Here is a 19580-nt window from a genome sequence, read left to right as displayed (position 1 = left end):
CCCTATGCCCGATCGAGCTCGAAATGGGCTCGTGTAGTAGCTCCCGCCGTCGCGGTGCAGTACGTGTGCCACCATCTCTGCCACCCCCAACATGAGCCATACCTCCGTTCGCCGAATACGACATCAGGCAAGCCCAGACCCAGATGGGGCTCAAAAGGGAGGGCGACGCCCCGTAGCCAAGCAGCCGTGCCATCGCCACCTCACCACTCAAGATGACACGCCACTGCCGGATCCGTCGCCGGCCTAGGAGCACCGCCGCCAGCTGGCACCACCCGAGCCGTACCACCACTCGGCGCGGGGGGGGGGGGGGGGGGGGGGTTGGGGTGATGGGGCCGCTGCCGCCGGCACTGCACGAGCAAAGCCCCGTGGCCCATGCCGGCGGCGGGGGGGGGGGTTGGGGGGGGGGGGGGAGGCGCTGGGAGGAGGAAGGAGGGGATTCCCCGGTTGCCTCGCTCGGGGATACGACGTGGGGGTCAGGATCCAAAGACAAGACCCAGACGAAGATCACGTACCAGGCATGCATTGCAGCTTGCGTATGATTTGGAATTGTCTCTATGAACGCCCTTGGGACACTGAACTAAGAGAGAACAATAGCGGAGAATGAAAGGTAGCCTGTATGGGAAATGCTACTATGCTAGTGAGTCTACACATCCTGGGAGAAAGAATAAACTTCGGTTGTTCTCAGAAGAAACAAAGACTGTAACTGGTTGAAGATACCTAGCCACCCAGGGAATAGTTATTTCAAATATATTGACATATTTTTATTAGTGTAAAAAGGAGGTTTACGTATGACTCTAAAATAATTTAACAGCAACATTCAAAATTTTCCCTTGACGTATTAATTTTTTTATTTTTTTATTTGAAAACTATAGAAGTGTGTCATATTTTTATGAATAGAAGAATGTGTTAGTAGGCTGCACATGTGGACGTCCACCCTAACGAGCAAAGCACCGTGATTAGGCCGAAATCGCCCCCAGAAAAATAAATATATGCGCACTAGTCCGAGCTTCATAAAGTAAGTATTTGCCATTGGGCTGTCCGAGGATGAGTGAACGCAGTCCACCAAGCCCAATCGGCCGTGGTGCAGACTTTAGAAGTTGAGAGTTCAGTCCAGACAAACAAATGCGAGTTCAGTAAGTCACCGTTACGAGGCAAAAGTTCTGTCAGAAGGCTTTGTTCGGAAGTATACCCCAGTTAAACTTGCTAATGAATGTCTAATGACTTACTTTTTTTTTTCGAAAAGGGTCTAATGACTTACTACCTCCATTCCAAAATATAAGACGTTTTGATAGACTATAAACTACTACCTACTGAGACCACAAAGTACTAACACGATTGATTGCTTGGTTCGATTATGGAAATCCAAGCAAATTAGGCAGTGCTGCTAGCCGAACTTGATTTAAAGATAATTTGAAGGGATTAACTTACGTGGAGGGGGAGGAGGTTCATTCCTTGTCATAGGTGCAGCTGGAGGGAGAGGAGGCAGTTCCCATGTCAGGTGGAAGCCATCGCGGATGAGCCGCTCGTAGTCACTCGCGTTCGCCCGTGCTGACGAGCCCAGCACCGGCACGACGAGAGCATCACAGCCCTCTAAGGCATAGCCGGCATAGTCCCCGGCGGGGTCGTATGGCACGCCCGCGCGAACAAACGCGTTGCTCGTGTTCACGCACCTCATCGTCGTGGCCTGCACCAGCTCTTTCTCCTGGCGTGCTGCTGCCCCGGCCTCCTCCGTGCAGTTGTATGAGATGAGGCTCAGGTTGATGGGGTCGATCCTAAACTGGGGGGCCAGTTTGACGGAGGTGTTCCACATCGGCAGGCAGCTGCTGGAGACCTGAAATAGTTCCAGCTTGCTTAGATCAACGATACGCAGGCTGCGTTCCCTATAGGAGATGTCCATGACTGCAAAGCCGGCGTTGTTGGGCACAGAGCTCGGAAGAAGTGGATAACTGCCGTTATAGCATGTAAGCTCAAAGTCCCGCGATCCAGGCGAACCACATGATCTTCCCGTTTCCAAGTCAGTGAACCAAAATGGATTTAAGATTGTAACGTTGCCGCACTTGGCCGAGCAGCCTTCCCCTTGCTGCTCCTCAGCCGCCGTGACTGCAAGCATCAGCGGAAAACACCAGGCCCAGACCAAGATCAGGAATCGGCCATGCATCGCAGCGGCAGTAAGGTTTGGAATTGGTCTCGGTGAAGGCTGTGGGAAAACTGAACTAACAGAGAAGAACACTACTGGACTGGAGAATGAATGGTACGTAGCCTCTATGGGCAATGCTAGTGAGTCCACACGTCCTGGGACGACCAAAACACTTTGACTCTTCTCAATAGAAACAAAGACTTTGACTCTTCTCAAAAGAAACAAAGACTTTGACTGGTTGAGTAACGAGTTCTATAAGATACCCAGCCAGTAGCCGGGACTTCCGTTGACTGACTATGGGCTGAAGTCACCCACTTGGCCTGCTCGAAGGCCCGCCCGCTTGGTGTGGTTACAAGAAACGGGAAAAGGCCGAGAGCCCAACTCTGAAAGCGTTACTGCCGCCGGCGGCTGATTCGCCGCGTCATGTCGCCGTGCCACCTCCCTTGCCCCGGCGCCGCCGTATCCGGCAGCTGCCGTCGTGAGCCACACAACATACTCTTATATGCTAGTTTCGTGGATAAGATACTTCAATCTTGAAATGAATTGTTGCAATTTTTAGCTTCACAATGATGCATCCAATCCAGGTTACTGAATTTTGTAGGGTCGTGGTTCGCATAGAGCCTTAATGACGCTTACTTTGATTTGGAGGCCGAGCTATTGCTTGCTTGCATGATCCTGCTAGTTGTCTGACTCTGACATACCACTCGGGTGCCTTTGGAAACTTGGAATACCAAGCACATCCAGTCACCCAAATAACTACTATTTGCTTTATTCCTATTTTGCTTTCTATCAAATACAACAATCTCAAATGACTATTCCTTATCAAATTGCGCAGCCATTCTTAGTAGAAACACAATGCGATGTTTGAAAATAAATATTTCTGTTACACACTGTACTATCATAATGGTAATGCAGTGGCAATTCGAATTTACATTTGTCCACTTAATCCTACTTTTGGACTATGGTAACAGAGAAGGGGATGCGGAGCAATACGATGATCTGTAACCATAACTTGTATGCGACGACAAGTATGACGGGATCGAGGGACATGAAAGGAACGGCTTTGGTGGCATCTCCAATTCGTTGATGCTCTTTTCCAACATATCAATCACCTTGCTCATCGAAGGACGGTTTTCAGGGTTAGTTTGTATGCACCATAGGCCGACCAAGGCCATCTTTCTCATGGCCTCTTCAAGGTCGCAGGTGACTTCACAACTTTGTACCAGTTCTGTTATACTGTCATAAATCTGGTTTGGAAAAATACACATAACTTGAGCTGTTGGTAACCGCTTTTCCTTTATTTATCCTTCCTCCTACCATTTCCAGGAGCATTATTCCATAGCTATAGACATCTGACTTTGTAGAAACGACTCCAAAACCTCTAGAGAATACTTCTGGAGCAATGAATCCAATAGTACCTCTTGCTTCGGCGAAAGAGAGGATGCTACCGGCCTTGAGGTGACACAATTTCTCTAAACCGAAATCCGCAATCTTGGGACAAAAATCGTGATCTAGAAGTATATTCTGAGGCTTGATGTCAAAATGGATGATGCGAGTACTACATCCTTGATGCAAATATTCCAATCCTCGTGCGATGCCAAGTGCTATTTGCTGTAACTTGTCCCATCCAATAACTAGATCTGAATTCTCTGTGTAAATATACTTCTCCAGTGAACCATTAGCCATATACTCATAAACAAGGGCTCGCTTAGCTCCTTCTAAGCAAAAATCGAGCAGACAGACGATGTTAATATGTGATGTCCTACAAATGCTAATTGCCTCAGGAACTCCTCTCCATTGCCTTTGGAAACTTTTAGGAGCTTCACGGCAACCGCACAGCCATCTTGTAGGCTACCCCTAAATACCGTGCCATATCCACCTTCTCCAAGTTTATCCTTGAAAGAGCTAGTCATTTGTTTCAGCTCCGAGTACTTGTATCTTTTTGGCGCCAAAGATCCATACATCCTCAACATTTCTTCCATGCTTGATTTATTATCAGTCTGCTTTGGGAGGATGGAAAGACTAATCTTTGCTTATGTCGGTGCACCCCCCAAACTAGACATGTTAGCCAGCCGATTGTAGCAGATAGAGAAACTGTAAAAAAAACGAAAAGTGAACATCATTTAGTAAAGTTGATAGTATATCAGTATATGTATGAGACTGTGTAAACTATCCCTTTCCCAATATAGCCATTTAGGAATCTTCACTAGTAGAAAAGGGGGCAACGGTCCAGGCCGGGTCAGCCCATTAGTCCCGGTTCAATCTAGAAACCGGACCAATGGGGGCATTGGACCCGGTTCGTGAGCCCAGGGGGCCTGCCGGGCCACATGGGCCATTGGTCCCGGTTCATCAGGACCTTTTGGTCCCGGTTGGTGGGACGAACCGGGACCAATGGGCATGGCTCCTGGCCCACCACCATTGGTCCCGGTTGGTGGCCTGAACCGGGACCAAAGGCTTCCCTTTAGTCCCGGTCCAAGCCACGAACCGGGACCAATAGTGCTGCCTATATATACCCTCGCCCGCGAGCAGAGCACTCTAGTGCTCTGTTTTTCTGGGCCGGTGAGGGGAGGGGTTTGTGGTGCTCTAGCTCACCTCCTATGCACATGAGGTGTTCGATGAAATGCCCGAGCCACACTAGTTAAGCTTTCTCCTCTCGAAGCTCGACCTCAAAGCTCCATTTTCCTCGAGATTTGTCTAGATTTAGCGGTCCGTCATGCCCCACCCCCGTCTTCACCGCCGTCGATCACCCGCGCCGATCTCATCACCGACACCACCGTGGTGAGCCTCTTGTTCTTATCTTCTTTCTGAAAGGAAAAATATTGTTACTTGTATGTTTAGATAGATACTTGTATCATTTTCTTACTTTTATTATTGCATCTTATATGATTCGGATGGTTTTGGTATCCGCCCCCGTCGGCCCTCGTCCTGTCTATGATTCGGATGTGGTATATATATATTAATCTTTATAACTATTGGTTCATTTATTGTTTATGAAAATTATGCGGACCAACGTGACATAGATTTTATTTATCTAGGATGTATGTGAACCGGAAATTCCAACCGACCCTATTGTCGAGAGGTTAAATTTAGTTGAAGAAGAAAACAATTTCTTGAAGGAAAAAAAAATTGAGGAGGAGAAGATGATATTGGAGTTGCATGTTACGGATGTCGTCGATAATCACGAGATCAAGATGGATGCAATGCGCTTGAAGATTAGAAAGATTAGAAAATATGCCATTCATACCAAGGCTTGGTATCATTATGCCGTTGGATCAATTGTTACCTTGGTTGCGATTATGATCGCCTTTGTTTTCGCATTAAAATATTTTACATAGTTTCAATGTATGGTTTAATTAATTAGATGCTCTGGAGAGCTATATGTTGTTAGATGAGAACTATGTATGTACTTTGCTTTTAATGTGATGATGAACTTCTATTAATTTGGACACTTAATTATATATATTATGCACGCAGATGAACCGGCAATGGATGTACGGTGACAGACACACCTCCGAGTACATTAAGGGCGTGCATGAATTTCTCGATGCGGCTGAGGCAAACAAGCAGAATGGTTTTATATGTTGTCCATGCCCTGATTGTGGGAATACGAAGTCTTACTCTGACCGGAAAATCCTTCACACCCACTTGCTTTACAAGGGTTTCATGCCACACTATAATGTTTGGACGAGGCACGGAGAAATAGGGGTTATGATGGAAGACGACGAAGAAGAAGAGTACGATGACAACTACGTGCCCCCTGAATACCGTGATGCTGCAACGGGGGGAGCTGGTGAAGATCAAGAGGAACCAGACGATGTGCCCAATGATGCTGCAACGGGTGAAGCTGCTGAAGATCAAGAGGAACCAGACGATGTGCCCGATGATGATGATCTCCGCCGGGTCATTGTCGATGCAAGGACGCAATGCGAAAGTCAAAAGGAGAAGCTGAAGTTCGATCGCATGTTAGAGGATCACAAAAAAGGGTTGTACCCCAATTGCGAAGATGGCAACACAAAGCTCGGTACCGTACTGGAATTGCCGCAGTGGAAGGCAGAGAATGCTGTGCCTGACAAAGGATTTGAGAAGCTACTGAAAATATTGAAGAAGAAGCTTTCAAAGGATAACGAATTGCCCGACAGTACATACGCAACAAAGAAGGTCGTATGCCCTCTAGGATTGGAGGTGGAGAAGATACATGCATGCCCTAATGACTGCATCCTATACCGCGGTGCATACAAGGATCTGAACGCCTGCCCCGTATGCGGTGCATTGCGGTATAAGATCAGACGAGATGACCCTGGTGATGTTCACGGCGAGCCCCACAGGAAGAGGGTTCCTGCGAAGGTGATGTGGTATGCTCCTATAATACCACGGTTGAAACGTTTGTTCAGAAACGGAAAGCATGCCAAGTCGATGCGATGGCACAGTGAGGACCGTAAGAAAGACGGGAAGTTGAGAGCACCCGCTGACGGGTCGCAGTGGAGAAAAATCGTGAGAAAGTACTGGGATGAGTTTGCAAAGGACCCAAGGAACGTATGGTTTACTTTAAGCGCGGATGGCATTAATCCTTTCGGGGAGCAGAGCAGCAATCACAGCACCTGGCCGGTCACTCTATGTATGTATAACCTTCCTCCTTGGATGTGCATGAAGCGGAAGTTCATTATGATGCCAATTCTCATCCAAGGCCCTAAGCAACCCGGCAACGACATTGATGTGTACCTAAGGCCATTAGTTGAAGAACTTTTACAGCTGTGGAATGGAAACGGTGTACGTACGTGGGATGAGCACGGACAGGAGGAATTTAACCTAAAGGCGTTGTTGTTCATGACCATCAACGATTGGCCCGCTCTCAGTAACCTTTCAAGACAGACAAACAAAGGATACCACGCATGCACACACTGTTTAGATGACACTGAAAGTATATACCTGGACAAATGCAGGAAGAATGTGTACCTGGGCCATCGTCGATTTCTTCCGACCAACCATCAATGTCGAAAGAAAGGCAAGCATTTCAAAGGCGAGGCAGATCACCGGAAGAAGCCCGCCATGCGTACCGGTGGTCACGTACTTGCTATGGTCAATGATTTACACGTAATCTTTGGAAAGGGTCCCAACGCACTAGCTGTTCCGAATGACGCTGAGGGACACGCACCCATGTGAAAGAAGAAATCTATATTTTGGGACCTACCCTACTGGAAAGACCTAGAGGTCCGCTCTTCAATCAACGTGATGCACGTGACGAAGAACCTTTGCATGAACCTGCTAGGCTTCTTGGGCGTGTATGGAAAGACAAAAGATACACCTGAGGCACGGGAGGACCTGTAACGTTTGCACGAAAAAGACGGCATGCCTCAGAAGTAGTATGAAGGCCCTGCCAGCTACGCTCTTACGAAAGATGAGAAAGAAATCTTCTTTGAATGCCTGCTCAGTATGAAGGTCCCGACTGGCTTCTCGTCGAATATAAAGGGAATAATAAATATCCCAGAGAAAAAGTTCCAGAACCTAAAGTCTTATGACTGCCACATGATTATGACGCAACTGCTTCCGGTTGCATTGAGGGGGCTTTTACCGGAAAACGTCCGATTAGCCATTGTGAAGCTATGTGCATTTCTCAATGCAATCTCTCAGAAGGTGATCGATCCAGAAATGGTACCAAGGCTAAGGAGTGATGTGACGCAATGTCTTGTCAGTTTCGAGCTGGTGTTCCCACCATCCTTCTTCAATATCATGACGCATGTCCTAGTTCATCTAGTCGACGAGATTGTCGTTCTGGGACCCGTGTTTCTACACAATATGTTCCCCTTTGAGAGGTTCATGGGAGTCCTAAAGAAATATGTCCGTAACCGCGCTAGGCCAGAAGGAAGCATCTCCATGGGCCATCAAACAGAGGATGTCATCGGGTTTTGTGTTGACTTCATTCCTGGCCTTAAGAAGATAGGTCTCCCTAAATTGCGGTATGAGGGGAGACTGACTGGAAAAGGCACGCTAGGAGCGGACTCAATAATATGCAGGGACGGGCATTCTTGGTCTCAAGCACACTACACAGTTCTACAGAACTCTACCTTGGTGATCCCGTATGTCGATGAACACAAGAACAGTCTGCGCTCCAAACACCCGGAGCAGTGCGACGACTGGATTACATGTTAACACATTAGGACTTTCAGCAGTTGGTTGGAAGCACGTCTCAGAGGTGACAACACTGTTTGTGATGAGTTGTACTTGTTGTCCAGGGGACCATCTTTGACTGTATTGATTTACAAAGGATACGAGATAAATGAGAATACATTCTACACGATTGACCAAGATCAAAAGAGCACCAACCAAAACAGCAGTGTCCGCTTTGATGCAACAACCGAGAAGGGAAAGGACACATATTATGGTTACATAGTGGACATATGGGAACTTGACTACGGACAAGATTGTAAGGTCCCTTTGTTTAAGTGCAAATAGGTCAATCTGTCAGGAGGCGGGTACATGTAGACCCACAGTACGGAATGACAACAGTCGATCTGAAAAATCTTGGGTACACTGACGAACCGTTTGTCCTAGCCAATGATGTGGCACATGTTATCTATGTGAAGGACATGTCTACCAGACCGAGAAAAAGAAAAGATAAGGAAACGAATACATCATACGATGAGCCAAAGCGCCACATAGTTCTTTCAGGAAAAAGGGACATCCTGGGAGTGGAGGGCAAGACAGACATGTCTGAAGATTATGAAAGGTTTCATGAAATTCCTCCCTTCAATGTCAAGGCTGACCCAAGCATCCTGATAAACGATGAAGATTATCCATGGTTACGGCGCAATAAGCAAATGACACAAGCGAAGAAAAAGTGAAGACTTTCTCCCGCAACTATTATGATGATACCATTCCAAATTTGTAATAGACGAGTATGCTATGCCAACTTTTTTACAGTTCATTTGAAAACTATGAATTTAGGTCGAATTTTCTCTATAGGTGCATCTATGTTCATTTTTTTAATAAAGTTAATCACAAACTTGTGATTCACACAAATTTCAAAGAATTCAAATTTTAACTATTCAAATTTGAAAACTAATGGCACTAACAGAAAGTTTATATTTTTTCTAAAAATAATGGCACTAACAGAAAGTTAATAATTTTGCTGACCTAAAAGCAAAAAGAATTAAAAAATAAAGCAAGAAAAAAAATAAAATAAATAAAGCAACAAAGAAAACAAAAAACTAAAAAAGTGTTTTCAAATTTGAAAACTAATGGCACTAACAGAAAGTTTATAATTTTTCTAAAACTAAAAGCTAAAAGAATTAAAAAATAAAGCAAGAAACAAAAGAAAATAAATAATGCAGAAAACAAAACAAAAAAACTGGAAAAAAATTAAATATAGCAACAATAAGTATTTAGTTCTAAGTAGAAACAAAAAAAAAACAAAAAAACAAAAAAAGTGCCACCTACTGGGCCCCCACGGCCTGAATACGACTAGAAACCCTACCATGGGCTAGGATTCAGGCCCGCGGGAGGCCCAGTAGGCCCACATGCACAGATTGCAGTGTTAGGCCCGAAAGCCTGCTTTAGAGAGGAGCTCGAGAGGGATGGCGCACCGCACCTTATAAACAGGTGCGCCTCCCTCTCAACTAGCGAGGTGGGACTAAATATTTGGGTTCGGGGCAGCACAGGCCTTTGGTCCCGGTTGGTGGCTCCAACCGGGGCTAAAGGGGGGCATTAGTCCCGGTTGGTGCTACGACCCGGGACTAATGCCACCCTTTAGTCCCGGTTGGTGCCCCCAACCGGGACCAAACGCCGCCGCTTCCCGCCCTTTGGGCTGCTGAAAAGTGACCTTTGGTCCAGATTGGTGGCACCAACCGGGACTAAAGGGGGTCATTAGTCCCGGTTTGTGCCACGAACCGGGACCAAAGCCTTTTCTATATAAGCAAACACTTAGCAGTTTTCGACCAAATCACGCACTTCTCCCCCGACGCCCCTGCTCCTCCTCGTCGCCGTCGCCGCCCGGCGCCCCTGCTCCTCCTCGTCGCCATCGCCACCGACGCCGTCAGGCTGCTCGCCTTCGCCATCGCTGCCGCCACCGACGCCGTCAGGCTGATCGCCTTCGCCGTCGCCGCCGCCCCCTGTGAGCACGCCCCCTCCCGTCCCGCGCCCCTGCACGCCCCTCTCCTGCGCGGCCGCCGCGCCGCCGCCCCTGCCCTGCGCGGCTGCCGTGCGCCGCCCCTGCCCTGCGCTGGCGCCGCGCGCCGCCCAGCCGCCCCTGCCCTGCCCCGCCGGTGCCACCGCTGCCGCCATGCCCCTCTGCCCCGCCGGCGCCAACAATTTTTTTATTAGTTTAATTTTTTTCATATATATATAATGTATGTGTATGTATGTGGCTATATGTTTCTGTTCATATGTTGCAATATGTTTTTTTATTTTTATTAGTTTATTTTTTTTGTTCATATGTGATGTATATGTGTATGTGGCTATAATGTATATGTGTATGTGATGTATGTGGCTAGAATTTGCTAAATGTATATGTTAAAAATGTTTTTTTGTTCATAGAAGTTTTTTGTTCATATATAGAAAGTTACAATTTTAGAAAAGTTTTATATATGCAAAAGTTACAATTTTAGAAAAAGAAGGATAGGAAAGAAGAAAATAAGAAGAGGAAAGAAAGAAGAAGAGGAGAGGAAAAGAAGAGGAGAAATAAATAAGAAGAAGAAAAAAGAAGAGGAGAAGAAGAAAGGAATAGTGGAGAGGAAGAGAAAATAGAATATTCTATTTTCTCTTCCTCTCCACTATTCCTTTCTTCTTCTCCTCTTTTCTTTTCTTCTTTTTTTTCTTCGATCTTCTCCTCTTTCTTCTTCTTCTTCTTCTTCTTCTTAATTTTTATCGGGAACGAGGGTGTCGAGGATCGCCGAGGGGTCGAGGGTCGGGAACTAGGGTCGAGGGTTCGAGGGGTCGAGGATCGCTCGGCACTAGGCAACCTCCCGACCCCTCGGCGATCCTCTTGAACATGAGAGGACGAAGAGGATAAAAAAAGAAGAGGAAGAAGAAAAAAAAAGAGGAGAAGAAAGAATAGAGGAGACTCCTCTATTCTTTCTTCTCCTCTTTTTTTTCTTCTTCCTCTTTTTTTATCGGGAACGAGGGTCGTCGAGGGACATAGATGTAGTGTCGTCGTTGTCGATATACCCCCTCCCGATAGCTTCAACACGTGGGGGGGGGGTCGATATTACCCCCTCCTTGAAGCGTTCTCGAGGCCACCCCAAACCCTTGAAGCGTTGTCAAGGCCACCCCAAACCCTAGAGAAGCAGCGTCGAGGCCACTAATTAATATATATGATTCCTTACTACGTTTGCCACTAATATATCCATCTGTCATGTTTGAATAATAATTGCCATGTTGTAAATATTTGTAGAAACTATGGACACCGACCGAGACGAAGCAAAAGAAGCGTTGTTGAGGGACATAATCACAAATGGAAGTGATGCCGTCTCGTTGTTTCTCAACGACACCGATGGTCTGGAAGGAGAGGGTGAAGAAGCTGGCTCCGGTGACCTAATGCCGGTGCAAGAAGAAGAACATGAGGATGGCTGGTGACCCAATGCCGGTGCAAGGAGACCGTGATGACGGCTCCGGTGACTGATCCGAGTCCGGCCAGGTATATATATATATATATATTAGTTAAGCATGTGCTGACTAGCTAATTGATGCATTCATTGTTTTGGTGTGTACACATATTAATTAAGTCTTTGTTCTTTTTTCTAGCCCTCCGGATCGAGCACAACTGAGGTAAAGAGACGAGGCCCGAAGAAAAAGTTGAGCTCAGATGAAAGGTTTGAGATCATAGCAATCGCGCCCGACGGCCAACCTATTGAACCCATCCGAACAAAGAAGGCATTTGTTGCTCAGTGCGGGGTTCTGGTTAGGGACAAGATCCCGATCAGCATCCAGCAATGGTTGAAGCCGGCTACTGAAGACCCTGAGGTGTCTTACGTCAATGATATGCAGAAAAATGATCTTTGGACTGAGCTGAAGACAAATTTCACCCTACCGCCAGAGGATGATCCAGAGAAGCTAGTTAAAGAGCAATTAATCAAGTCTTTTGCTCTTAAGAGGATGGCAGACCTATTCAGGAGGTGGAAGAAAGACCTAAATAGGTTTGTCGAGAAAAAAGAGACACCAGAATTCAAGGGCATATATGAGAAGATCAGAGATGACTGGCCTGCATTTGTGGCCCACAAGACATCGGAAAAGAGTAAGAAGATGTCGGCGACAAACAAGAAAAATGCTGCGAAGAAGAAGCTTCACCATCGCACGGGGTCAGGTGGCTACCTCGTAGCCCGGCCTAAGTGGGCCAAGGCTGAGAATGATCTGGTTGAAAAAGGGATCAAACCAGAGACAATGAGCTGGCTAGACCGTTGCCGGACTTGGTTCTTCGGGGCTGGCGGAACCTTGGATCCTGTAACAGGGAAGTGCATTTGGACGGACGAGCAACTTGACATACCCTAGAAGAAGCTTCGGTACTATATCGCTGCAGCGCAGAAAGGGACGTTCCTTCTAGACAGAGAGAATGACGAGCTCACATCGGCCCTCGAGAATCCTGAGCACCCTGGACGGACACGAGGCACGCCAGGCTCCATTCCATGGAGGGCTGGGTTTCCGGACGCAGGCGGTTACAAAAGCCAGGAGAGGAAGAAGAAAGTGCAGCAGTCCGAACTGCAGGCGCTTAAAGCAAGGGTACTCGGGATAGAGGAACGAGAAGCAAATCGCAGCAAACGAACTGCCAAAGCTTCCCCTGAAGCTACCCCGCCATCTCAGCGGAGAAGCAGCGTGGCTTCCACCGAGCTACTTCAGCCGGAGCTTGTCTTGACGGCTCCTGCCAGCTATCCCGTGGATGCTATCACGGGGGCTCAAAATTGCCACCTTATGACGCAATGGATGAATATGAAGGTCAAGGTGGCTGTTGGCTCTGTTTTTCCTAATGAACCCGACGCAACTTTTCACTGCCAGCCGATTCCAGAAGGATATGCTAAGGTGATGGTGGATGAAATAACGGAGGGATTTGAGGACCTCCCACTTGACAACCCTACCGGAGAAGGGGAGACTCGACTGGGTTCTGCTCTGAAGACTCCATGCCTATGGCGGAAGGAGCTCATCAACCTTCCAAACTGGACGCCTCCGCCTCCTCCTCCGGCGAGTCAGGGCACTCCGCCTCCTCCACCGCCTCCTCCTCCGGCGAGTGACGATCAGGGCCCTCGGCCGGCTCCTTCTCCGGCGCGTGGCGGCACTCCGCCTCCTTCTCCGCCTGCGCCGGCGCGCCCGAGCAACCAGCCTACTCATTCTCCGCCTCGTCAGCAAGGGCGGAAGAGACCCGCCGCCACTCCAGCAGCTGCTCCGGCGCGTCGTAGTCCTTCTCCTCCGCCTCGTAAGCAAGTCAAGAAGACTGCCGCTCCGTCTGCTCTGCCGGCGTCTAGCAGTACAGCCAGAGGCGGGAGGAAATACAGATTCAGTCCTTCTCTGAAGACTCCAGAGAAGTTACCATATGAGAGGACCCCGGAGGAGAATGCGAGGATCGCGCGAACCGAGAAGGATGACTGGTTTCAAGGGTTGAAAGCACAGAGACATCCACCTCCGAAGGAGAAGGTAGATCCGATGAAAGTGAAGTGCACTCTGGCTGCCCTGGCAAAACCACCCAAGTCTCCGCCGAAAGGCAACTATGAGCGCATTATTGGAAAGGCATTTGCCGAAGCGGAGCGGTCGGGAAGTACTGTCAGTGATAAAAGGATGAAAGAACGACGAGCTGGGAAACAAATTGCCCAGCTCGGCGAACAAGCAAAGCAATCGTGCCCCCCCGCTCAAGGTGCCTAGCGTCGATCCGAGGATGGTGCCCGATTATAACAATCTTGACGATTACCTGCCCGACGATGTACATTATGATTTCCTGGACGTACAGATACACAGATACGAGTACGGGAAGCCTCTCGTCAAAGATGAAAGATCTCTATCAATGATGATGCGAAGATTGCATGATTGGTACTTGAAAATCTGCAGAGTCTGGGGGGAGGAGTACTTTGTATGCGAGAGTTAAACCGGAGCATGACCTTGTTGGAATTGATCTGTTGCCTATTCCATTTGAGGAGTTCTATCAGTTTTTCAATCAATTGGCCCTCGATAAAGCAACGGTCACCTGCTACTGTCTGTAAGTACTACTACTTCTGTCATTAAGTCTCTCTATATAGCTCAGCTCTTTCATTGCATGTATTTATAATTATCCTCACTATATTATGCAGATTGAAGATCGCCGAATTGAAGAAAAGACAAATCGGTGATATTGGGTTCATTAACACAAATCTCATAGATGCAGTTCAGGTTAAACATCATGCCGCACAAACCGAGGCCAGCTTGCTACGACCATTCCAAATAAATGAACACAAAGATATAATACTCTTTCCTTACAACTTCAAGTGAGTGCTGTCTTGTGCATATTCGGTTTCCCTTATATATTAGTCCAGGTTATAGTAATGTAATTGATGAGTTATGCATGCGTGCGCAGTTTCCACTATATTCTCCTGGAGATTAGGCTTGAGCAGGGAGTAGTAACTGTCTTGGACTCGAGACGAAAAGATCCCCAGGAGTGTGCGGACATGACTGCAATCCTTGAGAAGTAAGTTAAATCGATCATTATCCACCATATCAGCAAATTTGTTCATTTCCTGATATCAAGTAATTGTTTTCTTTTGTCTGGCAGGGTTTGGAGAAAATTCAGCACAAAATCCCCGGGACTGCCGAAGGAGTTGCAATTTAGATACCCGAAAGTAAGTACTATAGTACCATGTTCCGCGCGTCTCCTAGCTATTGATTCAAGCGCTAGTTTCATCAATACCATTTGGCATTCTTGCTTATCTGTTTGATTGACCTCTATTTCTTGTAAAGTGGTTGTGGCAGGAACAAGGGAATGATTTCTGTGGATACTACGTTTGCGAGTCCATCCGCCACACGACCTGTGAGCGGGGCTACTCTGACAAACAATATGAAGTGCGTAAGAAATAATATTCACAATTTTTGTTTATTACCATCATTTGTGTTGAGTTTCATTCATTCATATATATATGTATTGACCCCCTTCTTTAAATTAGATGTTTCGGCAGCGGGATGAACTCCTAGAACCAGATCGCATGCGAGCAATTCAAGAGGAATTGGCGGCATTCTTTCTTGACCACGTGATCGCTGAAGACGAAGAATACTATGTGGACCATGCGTCCATAATTTAGGAGATTATATTTGTAAAAGATAATTATTGTATATATGTAGCCGGTAGTGTCGGACGATAGATATACGAGAACTTGTTGTTCGACCAATCTCTCGGAGAAGGAGAGGTGGTCGATATCACTTCTCTCTGTATGCATATATGTTCATGACGATCTTCTGTTTCCTTCGTTTGTTTACTAGCTAGTTAGCGTGCCTAGTCCTCTTTATACGTATGTATAGTACGTAGCGTCGACCAAGCACGGACATAAGAGAGGACACTTCTCTCTATTAATTAGCTATCTAACATAATATATGAAATACCTAAATTAACCCCCCAAAACCCCCAAACCCCCCCCCCTTTCAAAAAAAACCAAAAACCCCAAGCACAGAAATGTTGACGCGTGGAGGTCTATTGGTCCCGGTTGGTGCCACCAACCGGGACCAAAGACCCTCCTGCCTGGGCTCGGCGCACAGGCCACGTGGAGGCCCATCTGTCCCGGTTCTGGTTTGAACTGGGACTAAAGAGTGAGGGTATTAGTAACGACCCTTTAGTCCCGGTCAAGGAACCGGGACTAAAGACCCTTATGAACCGGGACAAAAGGCCGGTTTTCTACTAGTGCTTTCAATTTCACGTCATTAAATTAGAAATCTCCATAATTTTGTTAATATTAGAGTTAGCAATTTGCCTTTAGATAGAATCAAAGTATGAAAGTTTGAGACAAAGTATCATGTATTTTCCGAGCCGAAGCCATGATAGACATACCTATCAAAATTAACTTCTTGTTGTGTCTGCCATGCCATCTGCAGTGAAATTATTATGATTAGTCAATGTAAGTATCAATCACAAAATAAAAAAACAACAAAATGAGCCATGGCAATTTGACAGCCAAGCGCAACTAGCTATTAGAAATGCATGCGGCATAAGCAGATTAAAATTTTAACTCCAACGGGAAAGATCAGTAGACCGACATCACATCAAAACTTGTAGTTTCTAAGATGTCATGTAGGTCCAAATAGCAGCATCTCTCAACATGTCAGCCGAGCTGAACAAACAAAAAATAAAGAGGATAAGGGCATCTCCAACACGGACTCTTAAACCGCCACACAAAGCGTCTGACATCCCTGCCCTACCCAAATCCTCTCACTCGCCCTTTCCCGCCTGAAGCAATCAGCGCCGCTCTAGAGCGTTCAGTGCGGCATTCATGCGTTCATCCGTCATCAGATCATTCCATAAAGTGCAATGCGTTGACCAAGTCAAAATCATGTACTAATCTCAAATTGGGGATCTCAATTGATTGACAGAGCTTTCACGCCTAGAGAGCTTAGTGAATTAAAGGATAAGTCACTGACATGACTAATTTGCTCGGTTCGATTAGGAAAGTGCAAACAAATTAGGCAGCTGCTTGTCCTGGTGTAGCTACCAACTTGATTAAAATAATAATTTGGTGGTTGAACTTATGTGCTGCTGCAGGCAGATGGGGAGGGGGGTCCTCCCATGTCAAGAGGAAGCCATCCTTGATGAGCTGCTCGTAGTCGCTTGCGTTCGTCTTGCCCGACGACCAGCCCAGTACCGGCACAACGGTTGCATCGCAACCCTCCATGGCGTAGCTGGCATAGTACCCAATCCGGTCGTGATGCACTCCCGCGTAAACAAACACCTCCCACTCGTTCCCACACCTCACTCTTGTCTGCACCAAGCCTTTGTCCCGACGTGCAGCAGCCACCGTGCTTTCCTCCGTGCAATTGTACAAAATGAGATTCAGGTTGCCGAGGTCGATCTTGAACTGGGTGTCTAGTTTGGCGGAGGCAGGGGCGGGCCCAGGAATTGAAGTGTGTGTATTCAAATTTTAAAAACTTTTTTTTGAAAGCCTATAACCTTCCTTTTGGCGTGTATAACCATTATAGCAACATATTACTAGTTGTAAAATATAATAAAAAGGATATCTTGTAATATATTATACTTATAAAAATTAATCATAAATTGGAAATTGTCCAACATATAGAAGTAATATTTTTTCAGCATAGCATGGCAAAATTTAGGATAAATAGAGGATAGAAATAGGAAATGATAAGAAAGCTTACAAATGAAATGATAAATTTGCAATCCCCGATGTTTTGAAAATGAGCTATGATGTCTTCATCCTTAACTTGCAAGAATAATTCCCTTTCAATGACTAATCTTTATAGGTTATGCTGATTGTAACAAATTCAAAATTTATACACGCTCTCACATTACGAATTCAAATGAAAAGTTGCAAATTATCATATCTAAACAATTCATAGTTGACTGCAAACAACTCTCTAATTCATTATAATTAAATAGAAGACAAGAGATCAAACTAACTTACTCAGGCCGTGTTTGGTAATACTCCGCTCCTTTGCCAGGGAGCAGAGCGGACATAGCGCCCATTTAGCTGCTCGCCCAAATTACACTAGATGCCGCCCCGCTCCCGCAGTGGAGTTAGGAGCGGAGAGTTTCCGAACGGCCCCTTAGTCTTCGTACGTTTGTACTGCAGCCTGCTGGACAGTACGAGAAGAAAACCATGCCCCTGCCAGCAGTGAGAAATGAACTCAGTTCGACTAAGAAATAAAAATCGGCATGAGAGGAGAAATCCCAGTTTCAGAAGGCGAATGATTAATATATCTAATTAGCAATTATATCTGAATCTGTGGGTTGTGGATTTGAAATTGCATCTATGCCTGATGCCCGTTGCAGACTGCAGGGATCAGAATCAATGGGTTGGGGGATGGATTTGTTGCGCCGTCCGCGCCGCCGCACGCACGTGCGATCGCCGATCAGGCGATGGCAACAGCTCTGGCCGCATGGCGGCTCGCGTGCGAAGAGATCGAACAGGGGAAGGGATGTGACGGTTATCCTGCGTCTGATCGATGGACAGTTTTTTAGGGCGATGATGGACGTGTGTGGGCTGTGAGGTACAGCCATTTGGGCCAATGGGCAGTCGTGCTGTTGAGGGAAAATAGAGGGTGGGCTAGCCTCTGTTTTTGGGCTGAAATGCCTATCTTGCATGTGTTGCGTATCAGTTTCGTTTTTCCTTATACGTACACAATATTTATACAACATATACCTAGTTTTTTTGGCAAAAATCATGGGTATTCAACTGAATACCCTTGAATTGAGGTGAGCCCGCCCCTGGGCGGAGGTGTTCCCAATCTTTATGCGGCAACCGCTGGAGGCTTCCAATAGTTTCTGCTTGACTTCATCAACGACTCGCAAGCTGCGTTCCTCGTAAGAGATACTGTTGATTGCAAAGCCGGGGATGAGGGGCACGGAGCTCCGCAGGGTTGCACTGCTGTTATTATAGCAAGTGACCTTGAAGTCCAAGATACCACACGATCTTGCCGCGTCTGTCTCAGCGAGCCAGAACGGATTAGAGATGGTGAGGTTGCCGCACCTGTTGGCCGAGCGCGAGCAGCCTTCCCCTTGCTGCTCGTCAGCCCCGACGAGCATCACTGGCAGCCACCAAACCCCAATGAACACTAAGAACCAGTAGACAAGAGACATCGAAATACAAGAGCTGTAATTTGTGTCAGCAAGACACAGAAGGGGAGCAAACAAAATTCGTGATCATGCATGTGTTGTGTGGATATACGAGAGAGAAATGATGTGGCAAAGAACGGATGCGATATGGTTGGGGAATGGAGTCATCTCGCAGTCGTCGTACGTCTAACATGGGAACTCCTATCTTAATTGACGGAGCAAATGGAAGACCTGGGACAAATTATGAGTGGCTGTAGATCAAGTTGGTGGAGGACTTTTCAGGCATGTTGATATCGCGATGGTTGTCCTAGCGCTGTCGTGTGCCGCAGCGAGAAGATATTATGAATGGTGTTAGCCAACTACCTTGACTGGTTCTGTCAACGCAATTACTTCCCCATATACCCACTAGAGAGAGTTAACATCGAAATGTCTCAATCCACATTTAGTTGGTGCAGTGTTCCGCAATTTTATCAGGAATGCATTCCCACCATATAAGGCATTCTTATGTTTAGAGCAAGGAACTGGAGGCACGGAGCATTGTGTTATTTTGTGTGTTTAATGTTTATTAACAGGTATGTGAATTTGGAGGCAAGAAAATTGGAACAGGAACAATGGCAAAGCTGGTTGGGCACATCGGAATGGTAAGAAATAGATTTGCTGATGAATTGCGTGGATGATGTATGTGAAGGCGGAAGGCAAATAGATGAATGACAGCTAAAGTCTGAA

General features: G+C 46.6%; 1 protein-coding gene and 1 pseudogene across 1 annotated transcript; both read right to left on the bottom strand.

The window, feature by feature from the left end:
* Positions 1–1399: 1399 nt before the first annotated feature.
* LOC125546477 lies at positions 1400–2162 on the bottom strand. The gene has a single exon (XM_048710732.1). The coding sequence runs from the start codon at positions 2156–2158 to the stop codon at positions 1400–1402; it is 759 nt and encodes a 252-aa protein (XP_048566689.1). The 5' UTR covers positions 2159–2162.
* A 934-nt stretch (positions 2163–3096) lies between these two features.
* Positions 3097–19012, bottom strand: LOC125547625 (annotated as a pseudogene).
* Positions 19013–19580: the final 568 nt, after the last annotated feature.

This window comes from Triticum urartu, chromosome 3 (genome assembly GCF_003073215.2).
Source record: "Triticum urartu cultivar G1812 chromosome 3, Tu2.1, whole genome shotgun sequence".
NCBI classification, from domain to species: domain Eukaryota; kingdom Viridiplantae; phylum Streptophyta; class Magnoliopsida; order Poales; family Poaceae; genus Triticum; species Triticum urartu.
The sequence above is the reverse complement of the archived record's forward strand: the minus strand, read 5'-3'. Positions and strand labels throughout refer to the sequence as shown.

Bases quoted from the DNA above. Each gene is read 5' to 3' on its own strand.
- LOC125546477 (XM_048710732.1), bottom strand. From the start codon at position 2,158: ATGCATGGCCGATTCCTGATCTTGGTCTGGGCCTGGTGTTTTCCGCTG.